Genomic DNA, 22,871 nt, shown 5'->3' on the forward strand with positions numbered 1-22,871 from the left:
AGGGACCACAGTGGGTGTGCATTCATGCATTCTCATTGTGACATGATTAATGTGTGTGTTTACTGTGCAAAGATGCATTCTGCAAAGCGTCTCCTGACTGCTGTTCCCTCAGAAGAGGGGGTACCCTCGGTTACTAAAGTCACTAGTATAGTTATGAGCATGGATGCCCCTGGCATGTTGGCATACAGATTGTTGTCCTGCAAAAGTGTGTGCTCAGCTCTTCCTTAAGGGTGTTGCTTTAGCTGACCTTTATACGGCTTGTGTAAAATTAGGGCACCTTTTATAAAGTGTAATTTTACATGAAAAGTGTAGAAGTTTACATGTAGTTTTTCTGAAACTAACAGAAGCGCACAGGGCGTAATCTACGCCGCACACACTTAATTTTGTGGATCGCCCTATCTCCCTCATTTGCATCTTTGCCTATCAAAACAGCGGCGTGTCTAGCGTATTTTGCGTGCGAAGAAGCGCCGGTGTAATTCTTTTAGGTAGGACGTAAAAACCTGGATTTCAGGCGTATCTCGTTTTGAGGATCAGGCGCAAAGATACGCGCGGCGCATTTTTCAATTACGCCGCGCATCTCGTCTGCGCATCTGCTTTGTGAATCTGCCCCATAGAGAACTCTTTTCATAGTTGCAAGGAAATAAAATGTTACTTATTTTCTCACGGTTTTAGATAATCACATCCACCGGATGTATATAAACATTTCATAAAGTTTTGGATAGATTAGGGAAAGGTTATAACTACTATCAGAATAATACAGTAAGTACCATAATCGTTGTCGGTTTTAGAACGCATTGTTTTTATTTTTAGATATTTTTTATGACTGTATGCTATAGAAATAGAGAACTCCGGCGCTGTCTGATGGACTGGGGGAGGGGAGGGGGACTTGCAGCAGCACCTGTGGATCTGATCTTAACAGAAAAAGTGATAATAATGTGAAGTATGGTAGCTACGATGTGGGGGAAGGAATGGGAAGGGGAAGTGAAAAGGGAATGCAAAGTAAAGAGATCGTGGGTGAACTAAATAGTGAAGAAAAAAAAAGGGTATCTGATGATACTACAATGAACAGTACAGATGAAAGTGAACAAACACCTATAATCCTGTAAAGATTTAACAGTGAAAATACATAGTAAAATGGCTACTACATATACAAACACCAAAACTAGCATAAAATAAGTGGAAAAAATTGCAAAACTATCAAAAATCACACATGTGATAAAGTCCTGTCCATAAATAAGGATCAGATCTAGCAGAGTCTGAAGTTTTAATACGAGTTCGGCGCTCGTGGATATTTTATTCTACTTTACTACCTAAATGTGAGTTTTTTATCTGTTTTTTATTTTAATTTATCCATTTTATGGAGTCACGCTATGGTCAATTTTTCGCTCTTCCTAATGCTCCTATGATACAATGAGCCTTGCCATTTGGACGTATGAGGATCAGATTACACTCTCACCTGTATAGCTGACACTCTGAGGGGGATACGAGTTCGGCACTCATGGATTTATGCCCACTGTCCTTTCATTCATGTGAGTTCATTTTCTCAAATCTTTACCTGTTCGAGGTACCCTCACAGTGTCACGCTATATGCATTGCATATATCTTCTCTTTTCCATCACACACATTGGCCGCTGAGAGCTGTCTTAGGAGTCAGGAGGAGGTGTTTTATCAGCCCACTCATCCAGCTGCGATCAGTATCTCTGTTAGCTGTTTGGACAAACAGCCGTGAGGTGAGCTGCTAGCACACTCAGAGGTGTCATTACTGAAGATTTCATGTGTGCAATTTGCATTTTTGGTGGAGGTGTTTCATCTAGACACAGTTCTGTGGAGGAATTACTGAACTGCTAGATCTGATCCTTATTTATGGACAGGACTTTATCACATGTGTGATTTTTGATACCACTTATTTTATGCTAGTTTTGGTGTTTGTATATGTAGTAGCCATTTTACTATGTATTTTCACTGTTAAATCTTTACAAGATTATAGGTGTTTGTTCACTTTCATCTGTATTGTTCATTGTAGTATCATCAGATACCCCCCCCCCTTTTTTTTTTCTTCTTCTTCTTCTTCTTCTTCTTCTTCTTCTTCACTGTTTAGTTCACCCACGATCCCTTTACTTCACATTCCCTTTTCACTTCCCCTTCCCATTCCCTCCTCCAGAGCGCAGCTACCTTACTTCACATTATTATGACTGTATGCTGTTGTGCGGAGGACACTGATGTCAAACTAATGTTTTGCTGTGTTTTAAAATATAAGTAAATCTTTTCTATCTTATTTTAGCATATCTTATCTCTTCCAGGTTATTTTTTTGCTGTTTGGGGAAATTTCTCCTGCACTTCCAGTCCCAAACACATGGAAGGAAGTTAGAGTCAGATTGTCCCCAGTAAAAAAAAATTGATGCCAGACCCTTATCCTAGATAAGGAGGACACATGCAAAATCTATACCAGAACCTTACCTAGGCATGCAGCCTGACTGGCCAGTAAGGACAGGGGCAGCAGGCATGTGACCCCCCCCTCCTGAATCCTACTAGTCCACGTGGCCTCAACCCGGGTGGGTATTTTGCCAAGGGGGGGGGTCAACAAGCTGCAGATCAACTAGCACCACCATCTGACTTGTGTGAGGAACATACTGGTGGGTGGGCTAGGAAGTGACTTATTCAGTGGTGGTAGTAAAATTGTCACTAAATAAGTCTTGCCTGCAGCAGGGTTCAGGTGGATGAACAGATTAAATGGCCTGTTTTGAGAACCTCAAACAGCTAGAGCATGGGTCACAGTCTCCACTGACCTGAAGTTCATTCCTACCCACTTTCTATCTTGATGACAATAGACCTCAGGACAAACAGAGTGAACCTCCCCAAATGGGATACAGACAACATTAAAAACGTAAATATAAAAAAAAAAATACGTTTAGTGCAAAACTGCAAACAAAACAAAGAAATAAAGTGAAAAACAATATTTGACCCCAAAATGCAGGAGGTCTTAACAAGCTTTATTAGACCAGGGCACCGTAGAAATGCTTCAAACCTTGTATTAGCCACCCAGGACTTGAAATCAATACATATGGTATCCCAGATAGCTAATAAAACAGAGGATTGCCATAGTGTGTCAAACATCCTGATTATTTAAAAAAAAAAAGATACTCACATATGTAACTAGAGAATACAGCATTTCAAAAATGCCTCTGCCTACCCGAGTGTCCCCTCTAAGCTCCATCTAACGTGTTTTATCAAAATCAACATTTTCAGCTGACAACTAATGCCCTGTACACACGATCGGTTCCTCTGATGAAAACGGACCGATGGACCGTTTTCATCGGACGAACCGATCGTGTGTGGAACCTGTTTTTAATTTTTCTTATGGTTAAAAAAAAACAATAGAAAAAAACAATTGTCTGTAGGGAAATCCATCGGTCAAAAATCCATGTATGCTCAGAATCAAGTCGACGCATACTCGGAAGCATTGAACTTAATTTTTCTCAGCACGTCGTTGTGTTTTACGTCACCGCGTTGGACACGATCGGATTTTTAACCGATGGTGTGTAGGCAAGACTGATGAAAGTCAGCTTCATCGGATATCTGATGAAAAAATCCATCGGTTTGTTGTAAGGAACCAGACCCACCAATGTATCCAGCATTGGCAGTGTGACTGAACCAGGGAAATCTTTCACTTAGCTAATTTACCAGTGTTAAAAGACAGCAATTGAGTTTTGGGGTGTACCCCTTGACCAGGTTGCTATAATTCCTTGCCCAGGAAATTAGTTGTATAAAATATTACACTACACTTTACATTACAAATGCTGAGAGAAATGAAGTTCAAAAAAGTGCTAAAAAAATCTCAAAATGTTCTCTGGTAATGTTACTATATCTTCTCGTACTATATCTGTCACCCACACAGCTTTCTTTTTCTTTCTAGGCAGCCGTGTGAAAGTAGAAGCAAAATTTCACTTCTATGCACCAAAGAAGGTAAATAAACATATCGTTGTTGTATGTACCTCATTTAGGTGAACATCTAGTAACATTAGCTGTTTAAAACTGTTTTTCTTATTGCCAAGTATAAACCAGCCTTCCTATTTCCATTGATAGTCTGGCATATCAGTCATTCAGATCATTTTGTAGTGCTACTCAAGATTTTGTTTGATCCAATAGACAATACTATCATCCTGACATTTATGGTGACACATTTTTGGAATTATGGAATCACTGCAAGATCCCCCAGCCCCCCCCCCCCCCCGATCCCTACCGATTCTTAAATGTGCTAGTTGTATTAGATAAAACAAAAAAAACACACTCAGCGCTACCCTTGTCTATGCTACCATAGTCTGTGCACAAGTTACCAAAAGGAACAATTATCCCAATTTACTCAGCTAAAATAGCATCACATATTCCTCTGTTGATTGTTTGCCACAAAAAGTCCCAATAGTACCAGGGGGTACTTTTTGTTCTATATATATGGTTAGGAATAAACTGATCATCTTAGTCACTGGCTAACAATCAGGGCTAATGTGAGAATGTCTTCTCAAGTAGGGCTGGGAAGGCAGGTTCTGTAACAAAATAGTGGAAGGGAAGAGAGGCACCAAGTAGCCGCTGGTGTAGCACAATTTTATTATAAAAAAGTAAGCATACAAATGTATACGAAAAGCAATGTGTCTCTGAATAGAAGCACTAACAGCGCTAAGGTGACTAATTAAACCTGTAATTAACCTTCTGCTAAATTAGTCTCACTGAGTGAGGATGAATGCAATGTGTATGACCACAAAAAGAAATAGGTTTAAAATATAAAATCATGTGAACCAAAAGGAATAAAAATGCATAAAGTCCATTCACAGAAAAAACTGTATAAAGTCTCTTAAACCGATGTATTTCATAAAATCCTTGAAACTTCCAATTGTAAAATAATCTTCATACCGGGTCTCCCTTAGGAGTTCTACTCACCAGATGCCTATGGTGTGTTCAGCATTAAGAACTCCTTGCTCATACTGGGATTCCTTTCAATGGATTGCCTTAAAAGTCTCCTCAATCTTCCAAAAATATCTCCTTCCTCCTGTTGTCACCGTATCTCAGTAGGTTTGGTATAGGTCATAAATGAGGGAGTGTTTCATGTAAGGCAAGTGAAAAGACATATAGTGTAATACTGTTTTTTATTGAGAACCATGCCCCATAAAAATATATATATGCTTACAAATGTTGAAGATAAAATACAGCACATCAAACGTAGTGAACTGCAGCTCTCGTCCGCTCTAGGTGCACAGTCAGCTCAGCTCCAGCTGACAGGCTCCCAGTTCAGTGTGAACGCTGTGTGTAGTGGAAGAAGCACGTCGTGTAGCCACGCCCTGACGCGTTTCGTGATTGGCTCACGTCTTCAGAGGGCGTGGCTACACGGCACTGACTCTGATTTTAAATAGGGCAAGTGGGAGTGCCAAAACTCACTCTAACCCAATAGGGAGAGGCATCCTCTCAGCAAAGACAAGTCAGTGGGATAAATATCCTGGTCTTATCCAAGCAAACAGCATCTTAACATTGCATGATGTCGGATGCATTTAACCCGCTCCTTGCCAAATTACTAGTACCAACACTATGTCGGCATAAACACATATCCGTGGCACTACTGCCATCATGGCTATGTGATAAAATGCATGTATAAAAAATAATGATTAAAAATATACATTAAAAATACACAAGGTGCACAATCTTTAGTAATAAACATTACAGTAAAATAAAGCAATGTTTAAAATTATATATACTATATGGACTAGATGCATGCATCTACATATTCTGGCACTAAGAGCAGAGCATGTAAATCTAAACCCATAAGAGACTAAAATAGCGTACTCCGCTAAGCATATAAAACATGTTACTTATAGCTCATAAAAACATGTGACCATTAATAATACAACAATTACCAATAAAATGTGACTAGAAAATGGCTGACTGGGCAAGAATCTAAAAGACAGAGTAAATAAAAGCAAAAGAGCATATATGCCTGGGATAACATCATTGTAAATAAAATGAACCAGCATGAGGGAAAATATATGCTTTTTTGTCATATGTGTATATGTCAGCATGAGGGAAAATATATGCATTATAATACGCTTTATACCCATACTCTACATTGATTAATGATTGCTTATAAAGCATTGTAAATAAATTGAACCAGCATGAGGGAAAATATATGCTTTTTTGTCATATGTGTATATGTCAGCATGAGGGAAAATATATGCATTATAATACGCTTTATATCCATACTCTACATTGATTAATGATTGCTTATAAAGCATTGTAAATAAATTGAACCAGCATGAGGGAAAATATATGCTTTTTTGTCATATGTGTATATGTCAGCATGAGGGAAAATATATGCATTATAATACGCTTTATATCCATACTCTACATTGATTAATGATTGCTTATAAAGCAATTTAAATCAAGGTCTATGTTCAGGCCGTTCGGGCTGAGAGTGTTGGTACGGAAAAAAAAGCATATATTTTCCCTCATGCTGGTTCATTTTATTTACAATGATGTTATCCCAGGCATATATGCTCTTTTGCTTTTATTTACTCTGTCTTTTAGATTCTTGCCCAGTCAGCCATTTTCTAGTCACATTTTATTGGTAATTGTTGTATTATTAATGGTCACATGTTTTTATGAGATATAAGTAACATGTTTTATATGCTTAGCGGAGTACGCTATTTTAGTCTCTTATGGGTTTAGATTTACATGCTCTGCTCTTAGTGCCAGAATATGTAGATGCATGCATCTAGTCCATATAGTATATATAATTTTAAACATTGCTTTATTTTACTGTAATGTTTATTACTAAAGATTGTGCACCTTGTGTATTTTTAATGTATATTTTTAATCATTATTTTTTATACATGCATTTTATCACATAGCCATGATGGCAGTAGTGCCACGGATATGTGTTTATGCCGACATAGTGTTGGTACTAGTAATTTGGCAAGGAGCGGGTTAAATGCATCCGACATCATGCAATGTTAAGATGCTGTTTGCTTGGATAAGACCAGGATATTTATCCCACTGACTTGTCTTTGCTGAGAGGATGCCTCTCCCTATTGGGTTAGAGTGAGTTTTGGCACTCCCACTTGCCCTATTTAAAATCAGAGTCAGTGCCGTGTAGCCACGCCCTCTGAAGACGTGAGCCAATCACGAAACGCGTCAGGGCGTGGCTACACGACGTGCTTCTTCCACTACACACAGCGTTCACACTGAACTGGGAGCCTGTCAGCTGGAGCTGAGCTGACTGTGCACCTAGAGCGGACGAGAGCTGCAGTTCACTACGTTTGATGTGCTGTATTTTATCTTCAACATTTGTAAGCATATATATATTTTTATGGGGCATGGTTCTCAATAAAAAACAGTATTACACTATGGGGCTGATTTACCAAGCCTTTACTCCATGACTCATGGAGTAAAAGCAGGAGTAGCAGCCGTTTGGCCATTTACTAAAGAAATACGCTGCTAGTGCAGTGTATTTCCCTAGTTACTAATGTGCTCCGTGCGCCCAGGAGAGGGTGCATTGTGCACCAGTACAGACCTGGCGCACGGCACATTAAACTGTAAATTGCGGGGGTTTGGGCGGGAGTTTATTAGGGGGGGAGGTGGGGGGATGCAGGGGAAGTGAAGTGACATGTGTTTTGAAGTGTTTGGCGGGCCGAATTGAAAGGGAAAGTGTTTTTTGAAAACAGATCCCCGTACGCTTGCACAGTGCGCCTGAACCTCGGGAGGTTCATTTGCATACTGGGCATGCGCAGAGAGAAAAGTCAGGGATTCCCGTGCGCCTTGTCAGTACGCCGTGAAAATCTTGGTAAATACCAAGCGGCGTACCCGTGATTGCGCTGCGTGACGCGGCGCACGGGAATCTCCGAGCTGTTTTCAACCCTGAAGGGGAACTCGGCGCCAAATTTCAAACTTGAAATCGGCGCGGGTCCCCCTTCAGGGCTACATTAGGCTCTTAGGCTTGGTCCGGAACGTGAGGGGTTAAACCCGCGCCGATTCGGCGCTGGGGTCCCCCCCCAGATCCAAACCAAGCCCTCATCCCAAGCATGCAGTCTGGCCCGGACAGGAATGGGGGAGGGGACGAGCGAGCGGCCCCCCCCCCCTCCTGAGCCGTACCAGACCGCATGCCCTCAACATGGGGGAGTGTGTGCTGTGGGGGAGGGGGGCACTGCCCCCCCACCCCACAGCACTCTTGCCCCCATGTCGATAGGGACAAGAGCCTCTTCCCGACAACCCTTGCCATTGGTTGTCGGGGTATGCGGGCGGGGCTAATCGGAATCTGCGAGCTCCCTTTAATAAGGGGGCCCCCAGATGCCGGCCCCCCACCCTATGTGAATGAGTATGGGGGGGGGGGTTTCCTCTCTCCCGATCTTCCGCCGGGACCCTGGGCTTCGGTGATTTCTGCCGGGGGAGGGCGCCATCCCTCGGTCCTCTCCGGAGCCTTCCGCCGGATGCCCCCACCCCATTTAAGCTCTTTTTCATTAGGGAGGGGCATCCGGACTTCGGGGTCTTCTGCCGGGGGATGGCGCCTATCCCCCGGTCTTTCCGGTGCCTTCCGCCAGGGTTCCGGTCTTCCTGGTCTTCTGCCGGGGGTGCGCCAACTCCCCGGTCTTTTCTCTGCTCCCTCTTCTGCCTGGCTCCCCCGCGGAGCCAGGGCTTTCTTCCGTCTTCTTTCTTCTCTCTTCCTTCTTCTGCCTGTCTCCTCCGGGAGCACAGGGCTTGTCTGCGCTGTCCTCTCCCTTCTCTTCCATTGGATGTTGACACGACGAGGTTCCGCGCTGACATGCCGTGTCAGCGGCGGGCATGGACTTATATAGGGCAATGCCACCATGTGACCTCAACCCATGTGACATCACATTCCCTGGGCATGATGGGAATGTGATGTCACATGGGTTGGGGTCACATGGTGGCATTGCCCTATATAAGTCCATGCCCACTGCTCAGACGGCATTCCAGCGCCGGACCTCGTCGTGTCAACATCGAATGGAAGAGAAGGGAGAAGACAGCGGAGACAAGCCCTGTGCTCCGCGGAGGAGACAGGCAGAAGCGGAAGGCATCGCAGAAGCCCGGAGAGTGGCGCCCTCCGGCGGAAGACACCGTACAAGCCCGGGACCCTCCCCCAAAGGCAGGAGCCTCCCTGGTGAAGGGGGTCCCGGTGAATTACGTCGCTGAAGACGGGGGTGGGGTGCCAGTGCACCCCCCCCCGCAGAAACCGTCGTGGAAGCCCGGGACCCTCCCCCAAAGGCAGGAGCCTCCCTGGTGAAGGGGGTCCCGGTGAATTACGTCGCTGAAGACGGGGGAGGGGTGCCAGTGCACCCCCCCCCCCCCCGCAGAAACCGTCGTAGTAGCCCGGGACCCTCCCCCAAAGGCAGGAGCCTCACTGGTGAAGGGGGTTCCGGCAGAAGATGGCGAAGCCCGGGGCCTAATGGGGTGGTGGTGGGGGGCCCCGGCAGAAGACCCCCGGCTGACTAATAAATTAATTTATTCATGTGTGGTGTATTATTTTTTTCCATTTTTTTCCCCAGGTGAATGGGTAGGGGTACAATGTACCCCCATACTCATTCACATAGGGTGGGGGGCCGGAATCTGGGGACCCCTTTATTAAAGGGTCTCTCAGATTCTGATAAGCCCTCCACCCGCATACCCCGACAACCAACGGCTAGGGTTGTCGGGAAGAGGCTCTTGTCCCTATCGACATGGGGACAAGAGTGCTTTGGGGTGGGGGGGCAGTGCCCCCCTCCCCCACAGCACACACTCCCCCATGTTGAGGGCATGTGGTCTGGTATGGCTCAGGAGGGAGGGGGGCGCTCGCTCGTCCCCACCCCCATTCCTGTCTGACCAGACTGCGTGCCTGGGATAATGGCTTGGTTTGGATCTTGGGGGGGACCCCACGCTATTTTTTTTGCGCGGGTTTAACCCCTTATGTTCCAGACCAAGCCTAAGAGCCTGGAGGGAACCCACCTTATTTTTTTGGGGGGGGTCTGGAGTTCCCCTTCATGAACAGCGATCTGTCATTTACACATGTCAGTCCCACCCCCCCCCCTACAGTTAGAACACACCCAGGGAACATATTTAACCCCTCCCTCGCACCTAGTGTTAACCCCTTCCCTGCCAGTGGCATTTTTAGAGTAAGCAATGCATTTTTTACAGCACTGATCGCTAGAAAAATGCCAATGGTTCCAAAAAAGTGTTCGATGTGTCCGCCATAATGTCGCAGTACCGATAAAAATCGCTGATCGCCCCAATAACTAGTTAAAACAAAAAAAAACAAATATTTTGTAGACGCTATAACTTTTGCAAAAACCAAACACTAAACGCTATTTGCGATTTTTTGGAACCAAAAAGATGTAGAATACGTATCGGCCTAAACTGAGGGTTTTTTTAGTTTTTACAATATATATTTTTGGGGATATTTATTATAGCAAAAAGTAAAAATAATTTTTACATATGTGGGCGGGACTTACGCAAGTCCCGCCCACATATATAAACATCGTTCAAACCACACATGTGAGGTATTGACGCGTGCCTTAGAGCGAGAGCAATACTTTTACCACTAGACCTTCTTTGTAACTATAAACTGGTAACCTGGAAAAAAAAATAAAAGGTCGCCTATGGGGATATTCACGGAATTCATTTTGGCCCCATTGCAGGAGTGTTTCCAATAGTAAAGCGTGACATGTAAGGTATCTATTTACTCAGTGTAACATCATCTTTCACATTATCCCCAAAAATTGGGCTCACTTTTGTGTTTTGTTAATTTTTAACCACTTGAGCCCGGACCATATTTCTGGTCAATGACCGGGCAAGTTTTTGTGATTCGGCACGGCGTCGCTTTAACTGACAATTGCGCAGTCGTGCGACGTGGCTCCCAAACAAAATTGGCAACCTTTTTTTTCCCACAAATAGATTATTAAATGTGCGTGTTTACTTCTGTCTTTAACACCTCCCCTTCAGGCTGGAAAGCATCAGATCAGGGGAAACAAAAAAAAAAAGCTCTCATTCCATTGCAGCTTGGTTCCTACATGTGTGATGAACTGAGCATGCTCAAACACTTAGAAAAAAAATATCCTTTCTTTTTAAAAGGTGAAAAACACTCATTGGATGCTCATAGAGCGTGGTTTGGGTTAATTGCAGGTGTGCCCAATTACAAGCTCACCCAAACTAGAGACTGCAATTTGGTCATGTGATTTCAATTGCTTCATTACTAGCACTGTTATAAAAAGCTTGGATCGATCAGTCCTCAGCTGCCCTCAGAAGGGGCAGGCTGGCAGAAATGCTGTTGCTAAACACAAATGTGGTTTGTTGCATGGGTTTTGTTTTATTTTGCCAATGGTTTTGGTTTATTTTTAAATGATGTTCACTTTGATGTATTTGTCTATGTGGCCTTATTTTATGAAAAATGTGTAAAGCTATGGTTGTTTAGAATTTTGAAATGTATTTTTGTTTGTTTGTCTTTTTTGCTTTCCTTGTTTTGTTGACCAATAAAAATTACTTTAAAATTGTTAAGTTTGTCTTTTGTTACTTTTTCATGCTACATATGTTGACAGCTGCAGCTGAACTAGGTTAGGGCCTAACAAATTATGTGTGATTTTTGTCTAAGCTTCTTTCCTGGTGTGTAATCATGAAATGTTTGCCATGTTTATTCCCCATGACTTTAAAGACAAAAACTGGTAAGTATTTTATTTTTTCTGCAGTGGTCCTCAGCCCTCAAGTACCCCCGACAGGACATGTTTTGTGGATTTCTCTTATCAAGAATTGCTGTCCAGACTGTATTTTAAAGCACATGTGCAAGATGAAGGAAAACCTGCAAACATGGCCTGTGGGGGGGGTTTGCTATTGGTGGACAGGCTTGACGTGCTGATTTACAGCACTGTGCTTAAATCTAGCGCAAGGCAATCCTATTCAAATTGTGGGTGTTTGAGGGAAGCCAAGTGAGTGTTAGAACCCCTGCTTTGTGTTTTTTATTTTTGTGTTGAGCTTTGTGTCCCTTTTCTTAAAATTGGCTTCACTTCCTGTCACACAGCTGAACAGGAAGTGAGGTTAAAACCCTACCAGTGTCATTTCTTGGGGACACAGGTCAATCTAACTAGTGTCCCCATTAAGCAAATTGCACTCCAGCACTGCTGTGTACACCCCAAATCATGGGTCTTCAAACTACGGCCCTCCAGTTGTTCAGGAACTACAATTCCCATCATGCCTAGTCATGTCTGTGAATGTCAGTGCATTACAAGGCCTCATGGGATGTGTAGTTCTAAAACAGCTGGAGGGCCGTAGTTTGAGGATCCCTGCCCCAAATGATTATTTAGTTTGGGGTTTAGTAAAGGCAAAGCCACTCTGCAGTACAAGCATAGTTGCTGAAAATCAGAGAGGAAGCACTGATGGTTTTAACATCCAATCCTGTAGAAGCAAAGTTGTTTTGTTTTCTTTCTTCCTTGCTTTGCACTTGTAGTGCAAAGTGGATTTGCCTTTAGTCAATGGACCCCAAAGTCCAAGATCCCTAATTTGGGGTGTACACAGCAAAATGCTAGAGTGCAATTTACATAATGGGAAACTATTTAGATTGATCTGTGTCCCCAAGAAAAGATATTAGTAAGGTTTTACCCTCACTTCCTGTTTGGCTATGTGACAGGAAGTGAATGAATTAGAAAGGGTGAAGACACCTCACAAATGTTGTCACTATCAGGGGTGCAGACATCCCCAAAAAAATGAGCAGATAATACTCATTTGCAAATTAATAATTTTTTAGTTAACATTGGGTGGGGTGCTCTAACACACACATTCCTACATATTAGCAACGCTCTATCCTGGCCTATTGGCATGGTTATATTTTCTTAGGGCTCTCAATAAAACTCTATGAAATTTGTGCTTAAACTAGAACCAGGGGCGGACTGACAACTCATGGGGCCCCTGGGCAATAGAAGATTATGGGGCCCCTCTGGCTTACAGATGACCACCACGCCAGGAGGTAGTGCAGAGGCGGGCAGCTAAAATCTTGGGATATTCACATTAAAAGCATGTCATTTTCGGACATATCGGGGACAGATCTAAAAAAAACACAGATTTTTACATACTGTCCCTGGTTTTACTGAGCCTGGCAACCCGGATGGGGCCCCCTAGTGGCATGGGGCCCTCGGGCAGTGCCCGAGTGACTCAATGGTCAGTCCGCCCCTGACAAGAACTATAATCAACAAGTTTTATTTTCTTTAATTTTGGATAGAGTGAGGGAGGGTTATAGGCCCTGTCAGTTTATTTTGTATTATCTGTGTCCAATTGGGGAGATTTGCCTTCACTTCCTGCCCCATAGCCAAACAGGAAGTGAGAGAAAAACTATGCAAATTAACCACTTCCCGCCCAGCCTATGGCCGATTTACGTCCGGGAAGTGGTTACACAATCCTGACAGGACGTCCTGCAGGATTTCATGCCGCACGCGCCTGTGGGGGCACGCAGCGCGGCGATCGGTGATGCGGGGTGTCAGTCTAACACCCTGCATCTCCGATCTCGGTAAAGAGTCTCTCACGGAGACGGAGACTCTTTACCACGTGATCAGCCGTGTCCAATCACGGCTGATCACGATGTAAACAGGAAGAGCCATCGATGGCTCTTCCTCACTCGCGTCTGACAGACGCGAGTATAGGAGAGCCGATCGGCGCCTCTCCTGACAGGGGGCGTTCGCGCTGATTGTTTATCAGCGCAGCCCCCCCTCGGATCACCACACTGGACCACCAGGGTGTGCAAAAACAAAAAAAATATAGAACAAAAAAACAAAAAGCATTAAAAAATAAGAAAAAAGATGCCAATCAGTGCCCACAAATGGGCACTGACTGGGAAAATCAGTGCCACCCCACAGTGTCCATCAGTGCCACCCCACAGTGCCCATCCATGCACAGTGCCCACCTATCAGTGCCCACCTGTGCCACCCATAAGTATCCATCAGTGCCACCCATAAGTGCCGCCCATCTGTGCCGCCCATGAGTGCCGCCTATGAGTGCCCATCAGTGCCGCATAGCAGCGCCGCCAATCAATGCCACCTCATCTGTGCCCGTCAGTACTACCTCATCGATGTCCATCAGTGCCATCTCATCGGTGCCCATCAGTGCCGCCATATCAGTGCCCGTAATTGAAAGAGAAAAACTTATTTACAAAAAAATTAACCTTAAAAAATAAAAACGTTTTTTTGTTTCAAAATTTGCAGTCTTTTTTTAGTTGTTGCGCACAAAAAAAAAACCCAGAGGTGATCAAATAACAACAAAAGAAAGCTCTATTTGTGGGGAAAAAAGGACGCCAATTTTGTTTGGGTACAGTGTTGTATGACCGCGCAATTGCCATTCAAAGTGCGACAGTGTTGAAAGCTGAAAATTGGCTTGGGCGGGAAGGTGCGTAAGTGCCTGGTATGGAAGTGGTTAAGGGAATCCAGTGCCCCCCCAGAACTAGTGTGTGGGTCCCCTGAAAATTACTGGGCGGGGTTATACAAAAACAGGGTGTGACCTTGACAGGAAGGGGTGGGTCATTTTTCTATTAGGAGGTGCAGATATGTAGTCAGGCCTAGGGCAGAACCAAACCTAAATATACTACTGCATATTAGGGCTTATTTAGACCGGATCCAATTTACAGCGTGTTTTTATATTGTGGGAGGAAACCCACGCAGGCACAGGGAGAACATGCAAACTCCATGCAGATGCTGTCACGGGCGGGATTCGAACCAACGACTCTTTTGCTGCTAGGTCAAAGTGCTATACACTACACCACTGTGGTGAACGAACATGATTGCAGCTGAAAGCATGAGATCTTTTATTTATTTTTTCAATACCATGCTTTCCAGCCTTATTGACCCCGCCTCTCTCCATAAAGAGGACCTGTCACACACTAGTCCTATTACAAGGGATGTTTACATTCCTTGTAATAGGAAGAAAACTGATCTTTTTTTTTTATTTTTTTATTTCAGTGTAAAAAATTATAAAACTAAATAAAAATAAATAAGAAAACCCATTAAAATTTTTTTAAAGCGCCCCGTCCCGACGAGCTTGCGCACAGAAGCAAACGCATACGCGAGTAGCGCCCGCATATGAAAACGGTATTCAAACCACACAAGTGAGGTATCGCCGCGATCGTTAGAGTGAGAGCAATAATTCTAGCCCTAGACCTACTCTGCAACTCAAAAAATGCAACCTGTAGAATTTTTTTAACGTCGCCTATCGAGATTTTTAAAGGGTAAAAGTTTGACGCCATGCCACGAGCGGGCGCAATTTTTAAGCGTGACATGTTGGGTATCATTTTACTCGGCGTAACATTATCTTTCACAATATATAAAAAAATTGGGCAAAATGTATTGTTGTCTTATTTTTTAATTCAAAAAAGTGATTTTTATCCAAAAAAAAGTGCGCTTGTAAGACCGCTGCGCAAATACGGTGTGACAAAAAGTATTGCAATGACTGCCATTTTATTCCCTAGGATGTCTGCTAAAAAAAAATATATAATGTTTGGGGGTTCTGATTAATTTTCTAGCAAAAAAATTTTGATTTTCACATGAAGGAGAGAAGTGCCAGAATTAACCCGGTGGGCAAGTGGTTAAAGTACTCATGGCTATAAAGAATAGAGTCATTGCTCATTAAAAAAAAAAAAAAAAAAAAAAGGGGGTCCCTCCAAATTAAATTACCAGGCCCTTCAGGTCTGGAATGGATATTAAGGGGAACCCCGCCGTAAAAAACCCCCCAAAAAATGGCGTGGGGTCCCCCCAAATATCCATACCAGACCCTTCAGGTCTGGTGTGGATTTTAAGGGGAACTCCACCCCAAATTGAAAAAAAAATGGCGTGGAGTCCCCCTAAAAATCCACACCAGACCCTTATCCGAGCACGTTGACCTGGCCGGCCGCAGAAAAGAGGGGGGGACAGAGTGCGGCCCCCCCCCTCTCCTGAACCGCACCAGGCCACATGCCCTCAACATGGGGAGGATGTCCCCATGTTGATGGGGACAAGGGTCTCATCCCCACAACCCTTGCCCGGTGGTTGTGGGGGTATGCGGGCGGGAGGCTTATCAGAATCTGGAAGACCCCTTTAACAAAGGGGACCCCCAGATCCTGGCCCCCCCCCTATGTGAAATGGTAATGGGGTACATTGTACCTCTACCATTTCACCCCAAAAAAAATGTCAAAGTGTTAAAAATGACAGTAGCCGGTTTTTGACAAATCTTTTAATAAAATCTTCTTTTCTTCTTTCCTTCGGGTTTCTTCCGCTGCTTCTATCTTCTCGTCCACATCTTGCCCGACGTCTTCTTCTATCTTCTCCGTCCGTCCTTCAGCCTCCTGGTCACGCATCTTGCCCGTTGTCTTGTCCTGTCTTCTTCTCCGTCCTTCCGCCAGCCTCCTCGCATCTTGTGTCTTCTCCGGTCTTCTTCTCGGTCCGCCAGCCTTCTCGTCCCCGGACTCAGCGTTTGAATTTGAATTGGGCCGTCGTGTTCCCGCTCCTGGGACCCGCCCCCCTCTGACGCCACAAGTAAACTCCTTAGAAGGTCATGTGCGTCAGAGGGGGGCGGGGTCACATGAGTGTGACACGGCGGGAACTTCTTCTCCGGGCGGTGCGATTGAAATTGAATTCCCCCGCTGTGTGACGCTCTGTGACCCCGCCCCCCTCTGACGCACATGACCTTCTAAGGAGTTTACTTGTGGCGTCAGAGGGGGGCGGGTCCCAGGAGCGGGAACACGACGGCCCAATTCAAATTCAAACGCTGAGTCCGGGGACGAGAAGGCTGGCGGACCGAGAAGAAGACCGGAGAAGACACAAGATGCGGGACCAGAAGGCTGAAGGACGGACGGAGAAGATAGAAGAAGACGTCGGGCAAGATGTGGACGAGAAGATAGAAGCAGCGGAAGAAACCCGAAGGAAAGAAGAAAAGAAGATTTTATTAAAAGATTTGTCAAAAACCGGCTACTGTCATTTTTAACACTTTGACATTTTTTTTGGGGTGAAATGGTAGAGGTACAATGTACCCCATTACCATTTCACATAGGGGGGGGGCCAGGATCTGGGGGTCCCCTTTGTTAAAGGGGTCTTCCAGATTCTGATAAGCCTCCCGCCCGCATACCCCCACAACCACCGGGCAAGGGTTGTGGGGATGAGACCCTTGTCCCCATCAACATGGGGACATCCTCCCCATGTTGAGGGCATGTGGCCTGGTGCGGTTCAGGAGAGGGGGGGGGGCCGCACTCTGTCCCCCCCTCTTTTCTGCTGCCGGCCAGGTCAACGTGCTCGGATAAGGGTCTGGTGTGGATTTTTAGGGGGACTCCACGTCATTTTTTTTTTCAATTTGGGGTGGAGTTCCCCTTAAAATCCACACCAGACCTGAAGGGTCTGGAATGGATATTTGCCGGGAACCGCACGTCTTTTTTTTTTTTTGGTTTTTACGGCGGGGTTCCCCTTAATATCCATTCCAGACCTGAAGGGCCTGGTAATTTAATTTGGGGGAACCCCTACACATTTTCTTGTTTGTTTTATGAATGAATCCCTTTAGAATTGTCAGAGCCGACAATTCATTATAGCCGCGTGTGAATTTTTAAATGACTTTTTTCCTTCTGAATGTCACTTTGTGCAGGGGGAGTTCTAAGTGCGGGAAAAATGCGCTATTTCACATGCTGACATTACACCCCCCCTAGGTACGAAATTTAAAGGAATATTTCACTTTTATTGTTTCACTTTAAGAATTATTAATTTCACTGCTCCCAAAAAAACGGCCGTTTTAAAAAATAAAAAAAGCATTGATACATGTTCCCTGGGGCAGGACTGAGGTCCCCAAACACTTTTTAGGACAAAACTTGCAGATTAGCCTTTAAAATGAACACTTTTGATTTCTCCCATAGACTTCTATAGGGAGTTCAGCGCGGCTTTTCATATTAGTTTCAATGCGCCGGCTGCTGCGCTGGTTCATGCGCCCAATTAAGCCTCCACCCGGAGTACTAATTAACGCATGAACCAGCGCAGCGCACAGAGCATAGTAAATCAGGCCCTATATGTCTTTTCACTTGCCTTACATGAAACACTCCCTCATTTATGACCTATACCAAACCTACTGAGATACGGTGACAACAGGAGGAAGGAGATATTTTTGGAAGATTGAGGAGACTTTTAAGGCAATCCATTGAAAGGAATCCCAGTATGAGCAAGGAGTTCTTAATGCTGAACACACCATAGGCATCTGGTGAGTAGAACTCCTAAGGGAGACCCGGTATGAAGATTATTTTACAATTGGAAGTTTCAAGGATTTTATGAAATACATCGGTTTAAGAGACTTTATACAGTTTTTTCTGTGAATGGACTTTATGCATTTTTATTCCTTTTGGTTCACATGATTTTATATTTTAAACCTATTTCTTTTTGTGGTCATACACATTGCATTCATCCTCACTCAGTGAGACTAATTTAGCAGAAGGTTAATTACAGGTTTAATTAGTCACCTTAGCGCTGTTAGTGCTTCTATTCAGAGACACATTGCTTTTCATTTCTTACCCTATTATAACAGCTGCTTATCTGCAAAACTATTGATTATTACACATATTCCACCACGTCCATAGAGCGCTAGGATCAGTTTTTATCCTTTGGATACCTTCTGATATATTATTTTTTTATACAAATGTATACACTCACACTGGGGCTATTAACGCAGAGGACCGTTGGAACAGCAAAGCCAAGGCTCAGATGTTCTCATCAGTCTGATAAGAACATCCAAGCCCGAGGTTCGCTGCTCCAGTGGCCCTCTGCGTTTTTGGCTTTAGCTTTCCCTGGACTACACCCGATAGATTCCCCCTTGCTTCTCACTGCCTGTTTCCCCAGTGTGAGTGTATACATTTGTATGCTTACTTTTTTATAATAAAATTGTTCTACACCAGTGGCTGCATGGTCCCCCTCTGCAGTTGAATTAGTCCTGCCAGTAATTATGTTGTTTTTTCCAACAGAACAAGTTGTCCTGCAGATGTAATAGTTTGAGGGTTGAGACAAACCATTTAGCACTTAAATAGGTGATCCGTTTTTATTCACTTATGTAAAACCTTGTTCCAAAAGGAACAAAACTGTAAGGCCTGATTCACACGAGCTTCAGTTTTTATAAGAGCAGTTTGAACAGCAAGCTTTGACAAAGCATTTGTAGAACTTTCAGTAAGCTTTGTTGAAGCTTTTAAAGTACCATTCAACTCCAGTTTCTAAATGTTGAAAACAGATCCTAATAGAAGTTTTGAATATCAATTTAAATGTGTTGCTAGCAGGCTTCAGAACTTTTTTGAAGCTTGTTGGAAGCCTTCTAGCAGCTTGTTTAAAGTGGCACTCAACCTACCCATTAGGATCTGTGTTCAACATTTACAAACTGAAGCTCAATGGTACTTTAACCGATTTCTGACCGTATAACATAGACCTTGTACCTAGTATGTGATCTGCCACTTCCAGGCAGAGTTGCCAACTTTCAGTAAATTTACAAACAGTTTGTAAAATCTGTAATTTTTGCATCTGTCCATAAATGTCCATTATGGACGTGTAGTCTGTATGTCCGTAATGGACATTTATGGACAGATGCAAAAATTACGGATTTTACAAACTGTTTGTAAATTAACTGACGGTTGGCAACCCTGCTTCCAGATAGGGGTGCGCGCGCGTGCCACCGGTGATTCGCTCTGCTGTGATTTTACACAGCAGATGGCATTCAGCAGGTGCTTGCCAATAGATTACCGCCGGCACCCACCAATCGTCCGGAACACACACAGAACAGGGCTCTACCTATGTAAACAAGGCAGAGCTCTGTCCTGTCAGCGGAAAAGTAATGGATTTACTTTCCCCGCAAAGCATGGACTAGAATCCATCTCTTCCCCAAGTAAAAACAGCAAACTGTGTACACATAAACACTGGCTAGGCACACTATTTACCCTATGATCACCCTATATATTTAACCCCTTCCCAGCCAGTGTCATTAGTTCAGGGATAGTGCATATTTTTATCACTGATCACTGTAATAGTATTACTGGTTCCCAAAAAGTGTAAAAAGTGTCAGTTAGTGTCAGAATGTCTGCCGCAATATCGCATTCCTGCTATAAGTCACTGATCACCGCCATTACTAGTAAAAAATAAATAAAAATACCCCATAGTTTGTAGACTCTATAACTTTTGAGCAAACCAATCAATATGCACTTATTGGGATTTTTTTTTACCAAAAATATGTAGAATGCAGAATACATATTGACCTAAATTTAGGAAGACATTAGATTTTTTTTTCATTTTTTTTATTGGATATGTTTTATAGAAGAATATTGTTTGTTTGTTTTTTTTTCAAAATGATCTGTCTTTTTTTGATTATAGCACAAAAAAATCCTGCAGGGGTGATCAAATACCACCAAAAGAGCTCTATTTTGTAGGAAAAAAAAATAACATAAATTTTATTTGGGTACAGCGTTGCATGACCACGCAATTGTCTGTTAAAGTAACGCATCGCTATATTGCAAAAAATGGCATGATCATGAAGGGGGGTAAATCTTCCGGAAGTCAAGTGGTTAAACGCTTCAAAAAATGTTGCTGAAAGCTCTACAAATGCTTTGTCAATGCTTACTGTTCACACTGTGCTTATACAAGTAGAATCCCATATGAAACAGGCATTAGAGCTTGTTTACAAAAAATGTGGCATTGGACAAAGCACCTACTACTAAATAAAATGGTTGCCTTACAGTATTCACACTGTTGCGTTTTCTTTACTTTGCTTCAAAAATGATATCCCATGTTGCCTTTTTGGTGCTTCAAAGCATCTGAAAAGTGTCCATAGAAGTCTATCACAGTGCTTGCTAACAACATCTGCAACATTTGAGTGGCATTTATTGAGTTAGCTTTGCTTAGTTTTGGAGATATTGAGGTGTAAGATATCCCAGAATACACTGGGAAACCAATAAGCGAACCAGAAAGACATCATCAGCTGTCACTTCCGGTTCACGCAACGTGGAAACGCTATAGCGAAAGGTGAGCGGGCACCAGAGAAATAAGAGGAGTGGCGGAGGATCATCAGAGCTGGGGGACCAGATCAGGAGAAACTTGCAGATGTTACATATGGTGAGCAGCATGGAACAATATAGCAGGCGGTGAACAGGGACTGGAGAAATAAAGGACTGAGTGGTGGAGAATCTCAAGTGCTGGGGGACCAGGGAGGTGAAGATGTCACATCTGATGTGCAGCATAGGAGCAATATAGTGGAAGGGGGGACTGGAAAAAGAGGAGGATCAGCAAACCAGTTTTTTTTTTTTATAATTTGATTATACTTTTTTAGATTTAATACACCCTCTGCAAGTAAACATACAGTATAATATGACACTCTATTTCCAGAGCACTGCTTCCAACCAGGCTGCTTTCATTTTAGAAATGTATTTTCTACAGTTTTTGCGTGCATTTGCAACCCAGGCGCTTGTAATCAACAGAAGCGGTTTGCCTTCAGCCTCCCCTGTCCAATTGAAAGCTTAGACACAGTCATAAGGAAGAAGGGAGAGAGGGGAGACAAGTCACTGTTCTGCCTTATTCACTTTTGTGTGTACATTTCATCTTGAGCTATTGAGCTTTGTTAAACAGGTTTTTTAAAACTGGAGGTGGGAAGAAAACTTGGAAGACCTCTGAAAAGCAACATAAATCTCCACATGATTGGTCTATATAATATAATATTTATTTACAGTATTAATTATTTTTACCTAACAAAACTATTTTTAGGCATTTATTTTTTAGCCCTGAATGTAACATTATGTTTTTTTTTTGCTAGTTACATTGTTGCATCATTGTAATATTAAAAATAACTCAAGTAGCTTTCTAGTCAGTGAAACTGTTAATATGTAGGCACACCCCCCCTAGGGACCCCCCCCCTTCCTTAATCACATTTCTTTGGCAGAGATGCATGTTATTGTGTTCAAACTGCTAGATAATGATGATAATGATATTGTAGGAAACCAAGAAGCACTTTAATAGCAATAACTATACCAGTCCATTAGACATGCCGTTATACAATTTCAGCCCGTTATGAACTTACTCGATTTACACCCGGAATGATGTTTAGAGGACATAACAGAGGTCAGTTGCCTGCTGCTTCTTGAAGGAGTGATTCAGGAGAATCTAATGCAGAAGAGGGAAGAGAAAATAGAACTTAAATCAAACTTAAAAAGCAGACGTTTTTCAGTAACAATCAGGTCAGGTACTGTGAAAAGGCCACCCTTGACTGAAAAGCCTTTTAAATAAATGAATTAGTCTGACATGAGATCCATTAATCAGAATTAATTGTCTGGATCCAACGCTACAACAATAATATTAACAGTATAAAATGTGTCTTTTTTGTTTAGTAACAAAAATTAAGATCCGGCATTAGTCCTAGGCCTCGTACACACGACCGAACATGTCCGCTGAAACTGGTCCGGCGGACCAGTTTCCGTGGACATGTTCGGTTGTGTGTACGGACGACCGGACAATTGTCCGGCGGATCGGACAGGTTTCCAGCGGACAAATGTTTCTTAGCATGCTAAGAAACATGTCCGCTGGAAGCCTGTCCGTCGGACATGTTCGGTCGTCTGTATGACTCACCGGACATGTCCGCTCGGCCGAAAGCCCTTGCATGCGTCGAAGTGATTTGACGCATGCGTGGAAGCATTTACCTTCCAGGGTCTCGCACGTCGCCGCGTCATCGTCGCGGCGACGTCGCGGCCACGTCACAGCGTATCCTGCCTGCCCGAATTTCTGTTTGATGGTGTGTACAACCATCAGACAGAAATCTCCGAGCGGACTTGACCGATGAAAACGGTGAAAACTGCAAATAATTTTTTTTTTACATCTGTACCTTTTTTATTTTCTGCAGGTTTTATTAATTAT

At 43.5% G+C, this 22,871-nt stretch overlaps 1 protein-coding gene across 1 annotated transcript in view; it reads left to right on the top strand.

Moving 5' to 3' along the window:
• Nucleotides 1-22,871, top strand: part of CORIN (corin, serine peptidase) — a 387,335-nt gene that overhangs the window by 328,416 nt on the left and 36,048 nt on the right. Inside the window, exon 18 of the mRNA XM_040334981.1 lies at nucleotides 3,914-3,963. Within this exon, the coding sequence (XP_040190915.1) occupies nucleotides 3,914-3,963 (50 nt within the window). The remainder of the gene's footprint in view (nucleotides 1-3,913; nucleotides 3,964-22,871) is intronic.

This window comes from Rana temporaria, chromosome 1 (genome assembly GCF_905171775.1).
Source record: "Rana temporaria chromosome 1, aRanTem1.1, whole genome shotgun sequence".
NCBI lineage: Eukaryota > Metazoa > Chordata > Amphibia > Anura > Ranidae > Rana > Rana temporaria.